The sequence below is a fragment of the Epinephelus moara genome, chromosome 10 (genome assembly GCF_006386435.1).
Source record: "Epinephelus moara isolate mb chromosome 10, YSFRI_EMoa_1.0, whole genome shotgun sequence".
In the NCBI taxonomy this organism is placed as follows: Eukaryota; Metazoa; Chordata; class Actinopteri; order Perciformes; family Serranidae; genus Epinephelus; species Epinephelus moara.
Window position 1 is genome coordinate 18,883,319 of NC_065515.1, and position 13,705 is coordinate 18,897,023.

The 13,705-nt window shown below is 41.8% G+C and overlaps 1 protein-coding gene across 7 annotated transcripts in view; it reads right to left on the reverse strand.

Moving 5' to 3' along the window:
• xxylt1 (xyloside xylosyltransferase 1) overlaps positions 1-13,705 on the reverse strand; it is a 47,131-nt gene that overhangs the window by 21,459 nt on the left and 11,967 nt on the right. For all 7 annotated transcript variants that reach the window (XM_050055337.1, XM_050055339.1, XM_050055338.1 and 4 more), the window contains 2 exons: positions 11,935-12,082; positions 110-242 (listed from right to left, as the gene is read on the reverse strand). In XM_050055337.1, coding sequence (XP_049911294.1) covers positions 110-242; positions 11,935-12,082 — 281 coding nt within the window. The remainder of the gene's footprint in view (positions 1-109; positions 243-11,934; positions 12,083-13,705) is intronic.

Below are 13,705 nucleotides of genomic sequence, written 5' to 3' on the forward strand. Positions count from 1 at the left end.
CCCTACCCCTACAGACTTCTGATTGGACACGTTTATATCACAGAGTATTTTGTATGGCCCTGACAAATTTGCATCACTAATAGCTAATGTATTGTGTCACACTTCCTACCTGTAGACTGGCTGCATCTCTCTGGCGATACCTATTACAGCTCCTGGAGGGAACTGGTCAAATTCTTGGAAAAGGTCCCTGATGTTGGTCCTGTATTTCAGGTCCAGGTCGAGCTGCACTATGCGTGTCAGACCTGGAAGAAGAACAACACATCAGTAAGACAGCAGCAACTGTAAAGGAACCATTAAGGTTATCCTAAACATGCAAATTATTCAAAGAATAGCTGCTGTGTGACAAAGAACAAGCGACTGCTGTCCGCTCCATGTGAGTGAATCACATTTGATTAAGGACAAAAAATAGTTCTCCATTTTTAAAATAATCCCAGGAAATTTACTTCTGAGTCAACTATGCACGTAGGCTGAATTCTCTGATCACTGGCACATCATCCAGTGAGTGTCTGCCTAATCACTTCTAAGAGTCCTTCCAGGAAAACACAGCTGGAGGATATAGAGCAGACTGACTACACTCTCGAAAAGCTTAACACAATTTAATGGTTTCTCTGCGTTGGGCTTTCTGTAATGTTACCCTTGACCTAGAAAAAAGAAAACGGCATGAAAATATCTTTGAATTATGGGAAGAAATGTGAAGAAAGTGGAGCATGACTATAAAAAATTGCACATTTGGCAGTTGTGAGCGTTTGTACAGTGAATGATTAACACAGTTGTTTGGGGATGAAGTGGTAACAGCAGTATCCAGGATATTCAGGCCCTCATCTGTTCATTGTTTCAGCTTCCTATGTTTTGCTGGTAGGCATGGTGATGAAAGGATGGGAAACACTCAGGAATGGTGTGCCAGGGGCACTGCGTGGTTATTGAACTGATGAAAACACTTGTCAGCTTAAGACAAACTGTCAAACATGACGGCCTCTAGTTTGAGGGCAGTAAATGTTTGTTGGCACCAGGTCGGTTTGAGTTGGTACAACTGGTGCTGAAGGACTTAAAAGATGAGAGTATTTCAAGATAATAAGCTGCATGGGTTGTCTGCATCATCAGCCTTCAGAGCTTAGTTCAACATGATTTCAGATCTGATTCAGTTCTTCAAAGTCTTGTTGAGATCCAGCTGCCAGCTAGTCTATAATGTGTCAGATGATTATATATACAGCAGCACCAAACATGAACTATAATACACAGGGAAAATGTGATTTTTTAATTTTGTTGCACCATCACATCCAGTATGGATGCTCTGAGGATTTTATCCTGCTACGTAACAGCAGTCATGGTACCACTGGCTATGACATGGAGGTCTGTGAGACCCTGTGTGAGAATATGCCTCCCCAGACCATCACTGACCCACCACTAAACCAGTCATGCTGGATGATGTTACAGGCAGCATAATGTTCACCACGCCGTCTCCAGACTCTTTCACGCTTGTAACATGTGCTCAGTGTGAACTTGCTCTCATCTGTGAAGAGAACGAGGCGCCAATGGTGGTCTGGTGTTCTCTGGCTAATGTCAATCAAGCTGCATGGTGCTGGGCTGTGAGCACAGGTCCCACTAGAGGAAGTCGGGCCCTCATGTTACCCTCATAGAGTCTGTTTTTGACAGTTTAGTCAGAAACATGCACACCAGTAGCCAGCTGGAGGTCATTGTGAAGCCCTCTGGCAGTGCTCCTGCGGCTAAAACTAGAGAAGAATCAGTCAGGAAGGATAAGGAGAGAGCAACTGTCTGTGGCAACCACATGTAAAACTATTCCCGTTCTGGGGGTTGTCTTGCATTTCCCTCTTCATTGCTCCTGTCGTCACTTTTATTTGCACCAACGCCGCTGAAACTGATTCACATCACTTGTGTCCTGAATGGACAGGTTGATATCCCTCAAGTTTAACTGACTTTGTGTTATACTGTGATGATTAAGTGTTCCCTTAATTTTTAAGCAGGGTACATTTGATTTTAGTAACTTCAGTGTCCTTGGAGTGTGCACTGTGCAGCCGTATTATCTAGGAAAAATATTAAATTACTTGGAACGGGACTGGGGGCAAAAAAAAAAAAAAAAAAACTTGACTGGGACATCTCTACCAAAAATCCATAAAAAAAAAAAAGCCCTATGACTTTGAGACAAAGGAACTGGGAGTGCAAAAATGCCAACTAATTTCTGGGCTTTGGGACTCATTCCTGGGGCACTCTATTCTGTGGGGGTAAAAATAGAATGCAGGATTGTACTCAAAGGGGCCAAACATCACAGACGAAAACTTAATTTTAGAAAGAAAAATAAATCACACCTTTGGCCTCCACAAAGCCAGCTCAAATGCAAAACAAAGGGTGTGCATGTAAGTATGGGGAAATCATAGCTGGAGTTTGTGCTGCAAAGATATTTGAGGCCTCTGTTGAAACAAGTGACAGAAGGAAAGAAGACTCAGCAGTACAGCAGCGACCTGTTTTCTGTGCTCTCCAAACAAGGAAGCTGGCATCACAATGCCTTCGTGCACTGTGGCAACAGAGAGGGGCTCGGATGAGTAATCTCCGAGTGGTCAACGCTGTTTGTTTGTACTAACAGGGCTTAACAAGTGGGGGAATAACAGGAAGAGGGCCTGAAGTTGTTACAACACTGAGATGTGGTGGGTTTGATGTTAGATCCATGACTGTGAAGGTGAAAGTAGGGCAGTGTTTCATCACAGCACATTAGGATTTCAATAAAAAGGTGATTTGAATGTATTACAGGACTCTGGTGATGCCTGCTCCACTTTCTCTCATCCTAAATTTAGTGTTTGCACCACTGCCTTAAAGCCATCACTCTCATTATATCAATTACTATTATATCAATGTTTGTGAAGTAATATAAACCCATCCCCTAAACGAGATGCCTGCCAAGCTAAAAAAAAAACACTGTCCGAGACGAACAGAAAAAAGGTTGTGATTAAGTCATTGTACACTGGGCGCCTGTTCTACCAGGTGAGCTAGTGGCGCCCCTTCCAGTGTCTGTTTAGGCACAAAAGGCATTTTTTTACTGACACATAGCTACTTTTCCGCTCGGTATAGTGGCCTGAAAATCTTTTTGTTTGTTTTTTTGTTTTTTTTACCGAGATATTACTGCTTTTCCTGACGGAATTGTGGCCCTCAACATGGTATTGTGAGCCAACACACGATCTTTCCCTTACAACAACCAAGTGATTTTTGTCCCTAAACCTAAACACACATTAACCATAGCGCTGCTGAAATATTAAGTTTTAATGTGTCAGCTACATAATAATGTGCAAATGTAATGTATCCATGGTTTGCAGAAACCTTCGATTCCAGGATTTTCTCGTGATGTTTTAACACAATGAAAGAATCTGGTTGTAATGCCACCTGTTTGATTTGATAGTCTGCAGATAACAAAAGGCATATCTGACTTGTTGACAGCAACTGAAGCATAAACTATGGACCAAAAAACACTTTTTCACTAGTTTTCATTCAAATTTGTTAGTTTTAGGGTAAAGAGGGCCTGTGGGCTTATCAGTTAAAGTGCCTTAAGTCGCACTGATGCTCACAGTGACAAAATCCATTGATAAAAAACCCCACATGTCCATTGCAAAACCATTTCATGATATAAAGAAGCATCAAAGGAAAATAATTATTTGTTCAAGGCAGAGTCTGCCATAACTGTCAATTAGTGTATTAGTATTTCAGGCCTGAAAGCTTTCCTTGTTTATCAAAAGCTAAGTATGAGCCTGATGTGACAAGACGGGAAGAAAAGACAGAAGGGGCATTACTCTTATTCATTTCCTCTCGTACCGCGCTCATCTCTTTATTTTCTTTCATTTGCTCTCAGCAGAAATGAAAGGAGGAGATATTAAGACTTCCTAACCAAATGAATGTGTTTCTATAGTGCTGTCGGTCAGTGTTGACGGCAGCTATTCTGTGCTGTATTACTGCCCTAAAGTTTAAAGCTTATGGTGAACTACTGAGTTTACCTAAAGTCAACACATGTACAACAACCTCACTGCAGCCAGTGTGCACCTATATAACACATTACTTATTAAACTGTAAAGCCCTATTCGGACGGGATTAGTTTAACGTGGAGACGTGGGGTAAAGTAATTATTACCAGGGATTTTAGTCCCGTCCGAACGCGCCATGTCTGTAATCATTATGGATAATGTCAGTAAAAATTACGGCGACTTTTACCTTCTGTAAAACGGTCCGGAGAAAATACCTCGGGTAATATTAATCCCGTGCGAACGCAATCCTCTGTTAAAATGTATGTAAATATTTCGTCATGTCCTGTTTACAACCATTTTTCCGCGTTTACGTCTAGTTTTCCGTGTTTTTTTCGATGATGGAGGCGCTTGAAGAAGCATTCGGTATTGTCGGCAGTTGTGATAGTGGACATTCTTCTAATGATCGCATAGCCCTACGTGGGAGACCAATCATAAAGGTCGAGAAGAAAGCACTTTTCAGAGCCACGAGACTTCTGGTTGTGTTAGGTAGGCCTAATATAAATCCATATTGCTAATCGTTGTGTACACACAATCCTGATCATGGGCAATATTTCATATTGGGCTAATCATTAATTATAATTATCCTTCAGCTGATGCTAACAGGAAGCAACGTAGCATGCACATGCCAACAGGGAGGTGATGCCAGGGCGCAAACCGTGTTACCACTCCCGTCTCTGGTAGAATTCCAGAGATTTCTTGTCCCCTGCGAATCGGACATTTATATTACAGACATCCTGTGGTAAATTGACATTAGTCCACATCCCTATGTAAAACTAATCCCGTATAGTACTTAAGTGTATTTCAATTGCTCACACAATTACGCAACAATGTTTTAGAGGTGAGGGCTACAGTATACATTTTTTGAGCCCAGTCTCACTCCGAAGTCATCCAAATTCAACGCTTGGGCACTGACTTGTGGCGTCAGAAACCAAAGAAAAAAAAGCATCCTTTAACATCGGCATAATATGCAGCCGGTTGCCGTTATAGTTTGACGGCGGATGGGTCCAACAACCACTGACTTTCACCTGAGAGAGCAGTGTTTGCTTCCCATAAGATTCTAAAGCCAAACCCTGTTCTTTTTTCCTAAACTAACCACGTTTTTGTTGTTGAAGGAAAAGAAATGTCAATTCGCGTAGTTGTACCAACATAGTGCATTTATTTTGAAAGACACTGTATGTAAACGTTTAAGTTCCTGTGAAAATAGAAGTGTATCTTGAAAGAAGATAACTTGACACACTGTCCCAGAACGTCAACAAGCAATGCACCCAGGGTACCTTGCACGTCGCATGTGGACATGGAAAGTCCATGACCAAAATGTCAACATGTGACGATGTCGGAATGAGAATGTGTTTATTCTTCAGTTATACAGTCAGCTATTATTATTATAATAAAATAATTGTCTCTATTACTATAATAACATTATATAACTGTTATGTATTCATTCATTCGTTTTCCGTAACTGCTTATCCTGTTGGGGGTCGTGGGGGGCTGGAGCCTATCCCAGCTGACATGGGCGAGAGGTGGGGTACACCCTGGACAGGTCACCAGACTATCGCAGGGCTGACACATAGAAACAGACAACCATTCACACCTACGGGCAATTTAGAGTCACCAATTAACCTGCATGTCTTTGGATTGTGGGAGGAAGCCGGAGTACCTGGAGAAAACCCACGCTGACACGGGGAGAACATGCAAACTCTGCACAGAAGGGCTCCCCCACCCTGGGGTTCAAACCAGGAGCCCTCTTGCTATGAGCTGACAATGCTAACCACTGTACCCCAGTGCTCGTTACATATATAACTCATTGACTATTTGGAGGTGAAAATATAGTTATGTCTCACTGCTGGCAGTCAGTTGTTTCAACTGACTTTGACCTGGATTTACTCTTCATCTCCTCCCAGCAGTATTAAGAAAACTCACACATTAGTAATGGCAGATCTCTGCTGAATATTAGGTCTTGCAAGGACGAAGAACGAAATGGATTTGAAGAAAAATGGAGGGTTAAATTCAATCTTGACCAGGTGCGTTGGTGTTGAGAATTTATTGCAGGACTAACGTTATTAGGGTGGCTCAGAGCGTGCCTGAGGCTCTGGTCAGATCAGAGTAAACCTCAACTCAGCCACAGCAAAAAAACAACAGAGACGCTGTTATCTAACATCACTTTCTTTTTTTTTTCCAGGAAGAAAGTGGGTCAACCTCATTAAGCCCTAATATCAGTCTTGATGTGAGCACTTACAGCCTGTTCGTAAGGGTCCTTGTTGTCTGCATTTACCAGCGTTCTCTGGAAAACACCCCGGCTTTTTCAAAGCAGGAGATCACTTGAAATTCATTTTCACACTCATTATGTATGCAAGTTGATGTGTTTCCTGCTGCAAGAACTGTCTTCTGCTGTTTGTAGTAAACAGAGTGGTCACGAGCACTAGTTATATAATGATTTTATATGAAGACAAAAACACAAAAAAGCTTCAGGTCATGAGTTTGTCTTTAAATAAATGCATTTTGAAAATTTTGAAAATCACTCTTAATTTCAAATTGATTTTCTGATATTTTATCTATTTTCTTTTTTCAAAGTGGTCGACATGATAATAAATATTTTAAATGACAAGAGCAGGCAGCACTACTTTTGCTGGACTGCAACCCAAGTTTTGACTTTTTCCAGTGTGATGGCGTTGTGCTAGGACTGGGCGATATGGCAAAAAGTATTAACACGATAATTTTCCCTGTTTGGATCGATATCAATATTTATCACAATATATAATTTGGTAATGCTGCAAGTTTGAAAAGTATCCTGATCTGACACCGAAAGATGCCATATGATTTTCCAGCTTCCCACGGCACTCGTCATAAAGCTGGGGCAGAGCAGTTTAAGAAAAATATTTCCTGCCTGGGAGCTCGTACCTGCAGTCTAGCACTTTAATTTCTTGAACTCGTCTTTCTCCTCAGTGCTATTGGCATCATGTCTTTGGCTAGAGAGTATGACACTGCATCTGTTATATCTCTGCTTCTTTTCGATCGCTTCTCATATACGGGGTTACAGCGGCAAAAGAGGACACTATAGATCGGATGTTCATGCTCTCAGTGTTGTCGCTGTCATGCCACCTTTTCAGGTGATGGAAAAGGTTTGTTGCGTTTCCCGTCCTGGTTGGCACCAACCGAGGACATATTTTGCAGACCGTCTTTGTCCGTGCGTCATCACCTTTCACCTAGCCAAACCACTTACAAATTATTGACGTAGTGTAACCTTTTTTATCCACAATTTCGTCCATTTTTGAGCATAACACAAGCTTTTCTTCAGCTTCAATGCCGCTTTGCTCTTCACTTCCCCATTTCCCCTCTTTTCATTATGTCCACACTACTTTAAATTCCTCCTCACCTCAGCACAAACTTTGCAGTGAAAAATGGGCATGTACAATGACACGCATCCCTGACACTGCAGATCGCCCAGTCCTACATTGCTTTAGTGAAAATTCTGAAAACATGCTGGCTAGTCTTGTTGACTTGGTAAACCGTAATACCATGACACCACCCAAGCCTATATCAAACCCTAATTTCAACATTTCAGCAGTCAATCAGTAAGGGACAATGACTCTCATTGCTAGTCAGAGGAAGTTGGGACATTTAAATTTAGATTCAGTGCTATCCACTCCACAATCCCACTCAAATTCAACCCTGGTCTGTTTTTTAATATCATTAAAGATAGTGGGAAGAGTTATTAGCTATGTGTTATCAGCTCAGGAGAAACAGGACAGGAGGTCTGATTGACGTCCCTGATGATAGCAGGGATGTCTGCTAAAGACACTGAACCTTAGTGTTTAAGAAAGGCGATACACTGTGTGTTTGAACTGGAGATTATTAAAGTTAAAGTACATTTCTGCTGCTTCATTTTGGAATTTTCACCAGGCACTGATGAGAGGTGAAACAGATGGCTGTCAAGAGGCAAATAAAGATGGAACCTGAAACACTATTGCAATAAATCAGCATTTTTGACACCCATCTGCTGTGTAATTTTAGCTCTGTGTGACACCCAGTAGAAAAGGTACTACCTCGCTCCCAGCTACCATCTTTCTCACTTCAGCAAAGCAATTCACACATCAGCGGTGCCACTTCTACCTGAGGTGGAAAACAGAGGTCGAGCTTGTAGGAAAGACTCAAGTCGCAGCATGTTGACACCTCTGGAGGGGAAACAAAACATGGAACACCTCTCCTCGAACAAAAACAGTGTTTCTTAGGAACCTTATCATTAATGCAACAGGTTTCCATTGTGCAATTTTATTTTCATCCTCCAAGGACAGATGGTGTGACAATAGAGTCCTCTTTTTAAGCCTACTGACTGATTTTAACACTGTCACACATACAGTATATCACATGTATATATATAAATGTCTTCTCTTAGCAAAGATATTGTGATGTATTTTTGTGTTTAACTGCTGTTATTGAAAGCACAGTAGTGTGGTGGTTTTGTGCAACAGTTACTGTCTGATCACCTCAATTTAGCTCATCATTTATCTTAAACCTTTCAATTTCCCATTTATCCTGTTCTGGCTGTGTGGCTTGCTGAACACTGAACCCAAAGTGCTGACAATTTCCTCTATTTCTTCCTTCTCTTTTGACAACCAAATTAAACTCGCTGAAATCACAACAGCTCCCACTTCACAAGTTGTTGGAGGATGTTAAATTTCCAGCCCTCCCACTTGCAGCTGCTACTTTTATTTATGGATATCACGTTTGTTTCACTGTGTCTTTAATCATAAATGATGTTGTGTGTCCGCCGTGCAGCTCGCTGAATGAAGAGAGTTTTGGGAAAACAGTACCCCCACTCTCTCTCTGCTAAGACAACCACATTATGCCCTTTAGAGATAAAAGGATTCTTTAAATAGACATGTGTGACCACTTGGACACAAAGCAGCCGGGTGGCACATGTGGCTGATCAATAAGCATTTCAGGAACACAACGTGAGACAGCATCAGATGTGCACCTCCAGCTCATGCAAGGGGATGCTCGGGACAACAACAAAAAAACGCTTGTCATACAAAACACCCAATGCTTCACTTGGCAAAATGCTTAAAATCCAGTCAAAACAACTTTGTGCTTCACCACAGAGCTGACGGCTGAGTGAAAACTACACAATCAAACATTCACACCCCCCCCCCAGCACAATCTTTTATTGATCATCCTGTTTTGCCTTAAGACATTTCTGTTTTTCCTCTTCTGCCCTTTAAGTGATATCCTGCTTCCCTGAGTAATGTAAATAGCACACTTTGATGTGTACCTTAAAGAAAACCTGAATTTGACCACAGGAGCTGTCAAGCCTTCAAATATTGGATATGCTACATCTTTCTTTGATGGAAAGCTAAAAAATGAAGAAATTCAGCCTCCAGCTCACGCAGATGACCGATTCCCTCTGCTGTGGTGTTCATAAAAATTATTTAATGCATGTAACTGCTGAAATACTCTCAGCCTCAGAGTGAAAAACACATCACTACATCCTCTGTTCATAACTAGAATTACCACCCCGCGGCTCTTTGCCTCCGCACGCCAGTCAGAGTTTCACTTGCAGTCCTTCCATGACTGTGAAAACATGAATGCTTCACACACATCCTCAACCCCGCAGCACAGATGATCTATACAATCAGCACATTTTCAAGGTCGACACCCGAGATTAGTATCACCAATTCAGTATCTGACCAAATGTCTCCCCTTCTGTTCCTGAGTTATGACGTTGATGGTGTTTTTGCAAAACACTATGATGCCACAGTGAAGCTGACCTTTGACCTTTTGGATATAAAATGTCATCACTTCATTGTTATATCCTATTAGATATTTATGTGAAATTTTGTCAGATTTAGCGTAAGAATTCTTGAGTTATGGCCAAAAACATGTTTGGTGAGGTCACACTAACTCTGATCTTTGACCTTCAACCTCCAAATTCTAATCAGCTTATTTTTGAGTCCAAGTGAAGGTTTGTGCCAAATTTGAAGAAATTCCCTTAAGGTGTTCTCGAGATATTGCGTTCATGAGAATGAGATGGATGCAAGGTCAAACTGACCTTGACCTGTGACTGTCGACCACCAAATTATTATCACTTTATTTTGAGTCCAAGTGAACGTTTGTGCCAAATTTGAAGAAATTTCTTTAAGGTGTTCTTGAGATATTGCATTCATGAGAATGACACAAATGCAAGGTCACATTGACTTTGACCACCAAAATTGTATCAGTTCATCGTTGAGTCCAAGGGGACGTTTGCGCCAAATTTGAAGAAAATTCCTGAAGGGATTCTTGAAATACGGACAGACGGACTGGAACGGACAGACGATGAACAGCCTGAAAACATAATGCCTCCGGCTATTGCGGCTGAATGTCAACCCCTATTAAAGGGATAGTGCACCCAAAAATGAAAATTCAGCCATTATCTGCTCACCATATGCCGATGGAGGCTCAGGTGAAGTTTTAGAGTCCTCACAACACTTCTGGAGATCTAAGGGGAGAGGGGGTAGCAACACAACTCCACCTAATGGAGGCTTACCGTGCCCCACATTCAAACGTCCAAAAACACAAAATTGAAACCACAAAATATCTCCATACTGCTCGTCCGTAGTGATCCAAGTGTCCTGAAGCCCCGACATAAAAAGTTGTTTGGAAAAACTTCATTTGAACTCTGTTTTTAGCCTCATTGTAGCCTGTAGCTCTAACTGCCTCTCTGTGCACCGCGCTCACGTGTGCGTGTGCGTGTGCGCAAGTGCGAGACCAGCAAAAGCACATGAACACACATGAACACACATGAACATGGTGCCCGTGTCTCACGGTCTCACGTGACATTTTCATTTTTAGGTGCACTATCCCTTTATATATTTTAATTATTATGCCTAAATCACAACTTTAAATAAACGTGTGATCTAAAGTGTTCACATTGTATCCTCTGTGCACTCCCAGTTACACTTTCAAAACTTAAAATAGGACGATGCCCTGCTGTCTGTAAGACGGAAACTCAAGGTTTCATATGTGTGGCTCAGGTGACTTTTGATCCAGAGCCCAGTTTGGTTCATTTGTGGAGTGATGCCCCATGCTGCACGTCCACTGAAGTGAAGCACAACAGAGGGGAGTGCTGCCATCGGTCAACACCAACACAGGGGGCACTAATGTGGGCAGCGGCGACAAAACACATCCTCCCTTCCTCACTCCCCGGGGCCCCTGCAGCCTGCCACGTGTCTGTTAGATACCTGCCCATACTGCCTTTTCCAGCTGTGCACCTGCTGTGCCAGGATAGGAGAGTGAGCAGCTGAGTGAATTTAAAATATGGTCTGCAGTAACACACAATGTTTATGTAAAAAAAAAAAAAAAAGAGAGAGAGAGAGAGAGATTTTCTTAGATGTGATGCGTGGGCTCTTTCTTAGTCAACAGCTTATTTTAAAAACTGAAACCCTGAAGATTTTCGTTATTTGCCCAAATGAAATTCTGGTGTATGCTGTGTACAATTTCATCCTCACAGAAAGTGACATGTTAAAACTTTATGGCACAATTCTTGATCCACATGTGACAGGTACATATTGCAACCTGCTGTCACTTTTCATGTTGAATGACAGGATTTTAATACACAGGAAAATACTACCCATCAATCAAATCTAAGTTTTTATTGTTTTCTGTTAAAGGTTTGTTCACATCAATAATGTCTGGACATACTTTAACTGTTGAAACACCCAAAATGCTGTACATCAGCTTGACATCTATGGGACACTTTCTGGAAATGTCCAGAGCTAGGAACTCAAAACCACTGCAAATAAAACTACACCTATCTACATGGATAGTTTCCACTCAGGGTAAGAGATTACAGCATTTACCAACACCTATTTATGGTATTAATAACATCTAAAGATAAGTCTGTGACAAAGATCTGTGACAACATGTGCCTTCCTTACTTTCAGGCATGATGTGATGCATGGCAACAGACAGGAAGAAGATGGCGTCGCTGTAGTAAGCCCCAGAGCCGGCACTGAAGTGCTTCTGCATGGCCTCCACGATTGGGAACAGCTTCTGTGTGAGAGCCACCACGTCATGGAACAGCACCTGCAGATCAACACAGAGGAATCATGTCAGTACAATAACTGTAGTAGAGCTGGGAGATATATGGGACTACTAAAGATATCATTTTATGAGACTACTGGTACATGCTGTCTGAGGTTTATGTTGTAAGGCACGTTCTTTTTCAAATCCTTTTTAGCATCAGTGCTCATCCCCCTCATAAAAATGACTGCACTAAATAACATTTACATTATATTAACATATTCTGTCAGTATCAATAAGCCCTTTACTGCAGGAGGCTGTGAGAGGAATCAGAGGTGAATGGGACATTTTTCCACACAGAACCACCTGGAGCCAGATGCATTAAACTCTGTGCATATATACTGTTTTAGTCGTGAATCTACAAAGACAGCAATATGCATTCTAAAGCCGTGCCTATCCCCGATACTGTTTCATAAATCTCAATTGTGGAGCTGGGCGCAGGTGCACAAGCCTCATTTCCACTCCCACAGTGAGCCATAAATTGATGCTGAAACGCCCTTAAACAATCGTTTGGATATTGATAGTCGTGCCTGCTCCACAACTTACTGTCACTAAGAAATTCAGCAAAGAAAGTGCAATTTTACCAACAGAAAAGGTGCAGGTTCTCCGACAGCACCAGACCAGCTGTCACTAATGGCAGCTGTGGCTATTTATAGCACCCATACCACTAATTCATGACATGCTTCTGCAAACCATCATCACGGTACAGTAACCCACTGATGTGGCATTTCTAATTTCGTGAATGAGTGTTGTGAGTTGTGATATATGCTAAACGTTGGGGTCCGTGGGAATATTCTTTTAGATGAAATATCTCACTGACAATGACTTTAAACCTGTTCAGTCCTTTTTGTGTGTCCTTGGAAATCAGCAAACCAAAAACGACCAGTCTTACACGGAGGTACTGTTCAAAAGACTGACACTAACTTCCAGTCCACTAAAGCACAACCACCTGCCTGCGACCTCTCACATAAAGATTCTACTGTCCTCAGCAAGTCAAGAGAACCATGGTGTGTTAAGGAAAACAGATATAAGGATAAACAAGTGTTTAGCCTTACATCACTTTAAAGGTTTTGACTGATGCATCATATGATGGTCAGACAGTCTTACTGATCCACAACCCCAATCCATTAAACACCAAGTCTCCTGCCTCTCAGCACTCCTCCTCTGAGCTTTAAATCACACGACAGCTGTGTGGCAGTGGCCTCTGCTCTGATCATGACCAGCAGACATCTCTACAGATTACTGAAAGAGGATTTTTTTTTTAATGTAGTAATCACTGATTATCATTAAAGCTTTCCTGCGGAAGGAAAAAAAATACATGTGTTGGTTTTGGACGAGAGAATCTGGCCTTTTCCAGTTAAGCCTGACATCAGTAAGTGTGTACGTTAGAGGCTTCAGATAAAAGCTGGACAATATGGCTGCGGTCGTATTATAAATCAGGTCCGTGTGCCTCGATGGGCAAACATCATTTAATGACCCCTGGCAGATTAAGAAAAGCCCTCTGTTGTTACCGTCCTGGACTGCTGTTCGTAATGTGATGTAATGGGACATAAATCGCTGCTGTGGGTATTAGGAGTGATATTGCTTAAGGCCTGATAAATAATCCTCACTCCTTTAAGGACTCCT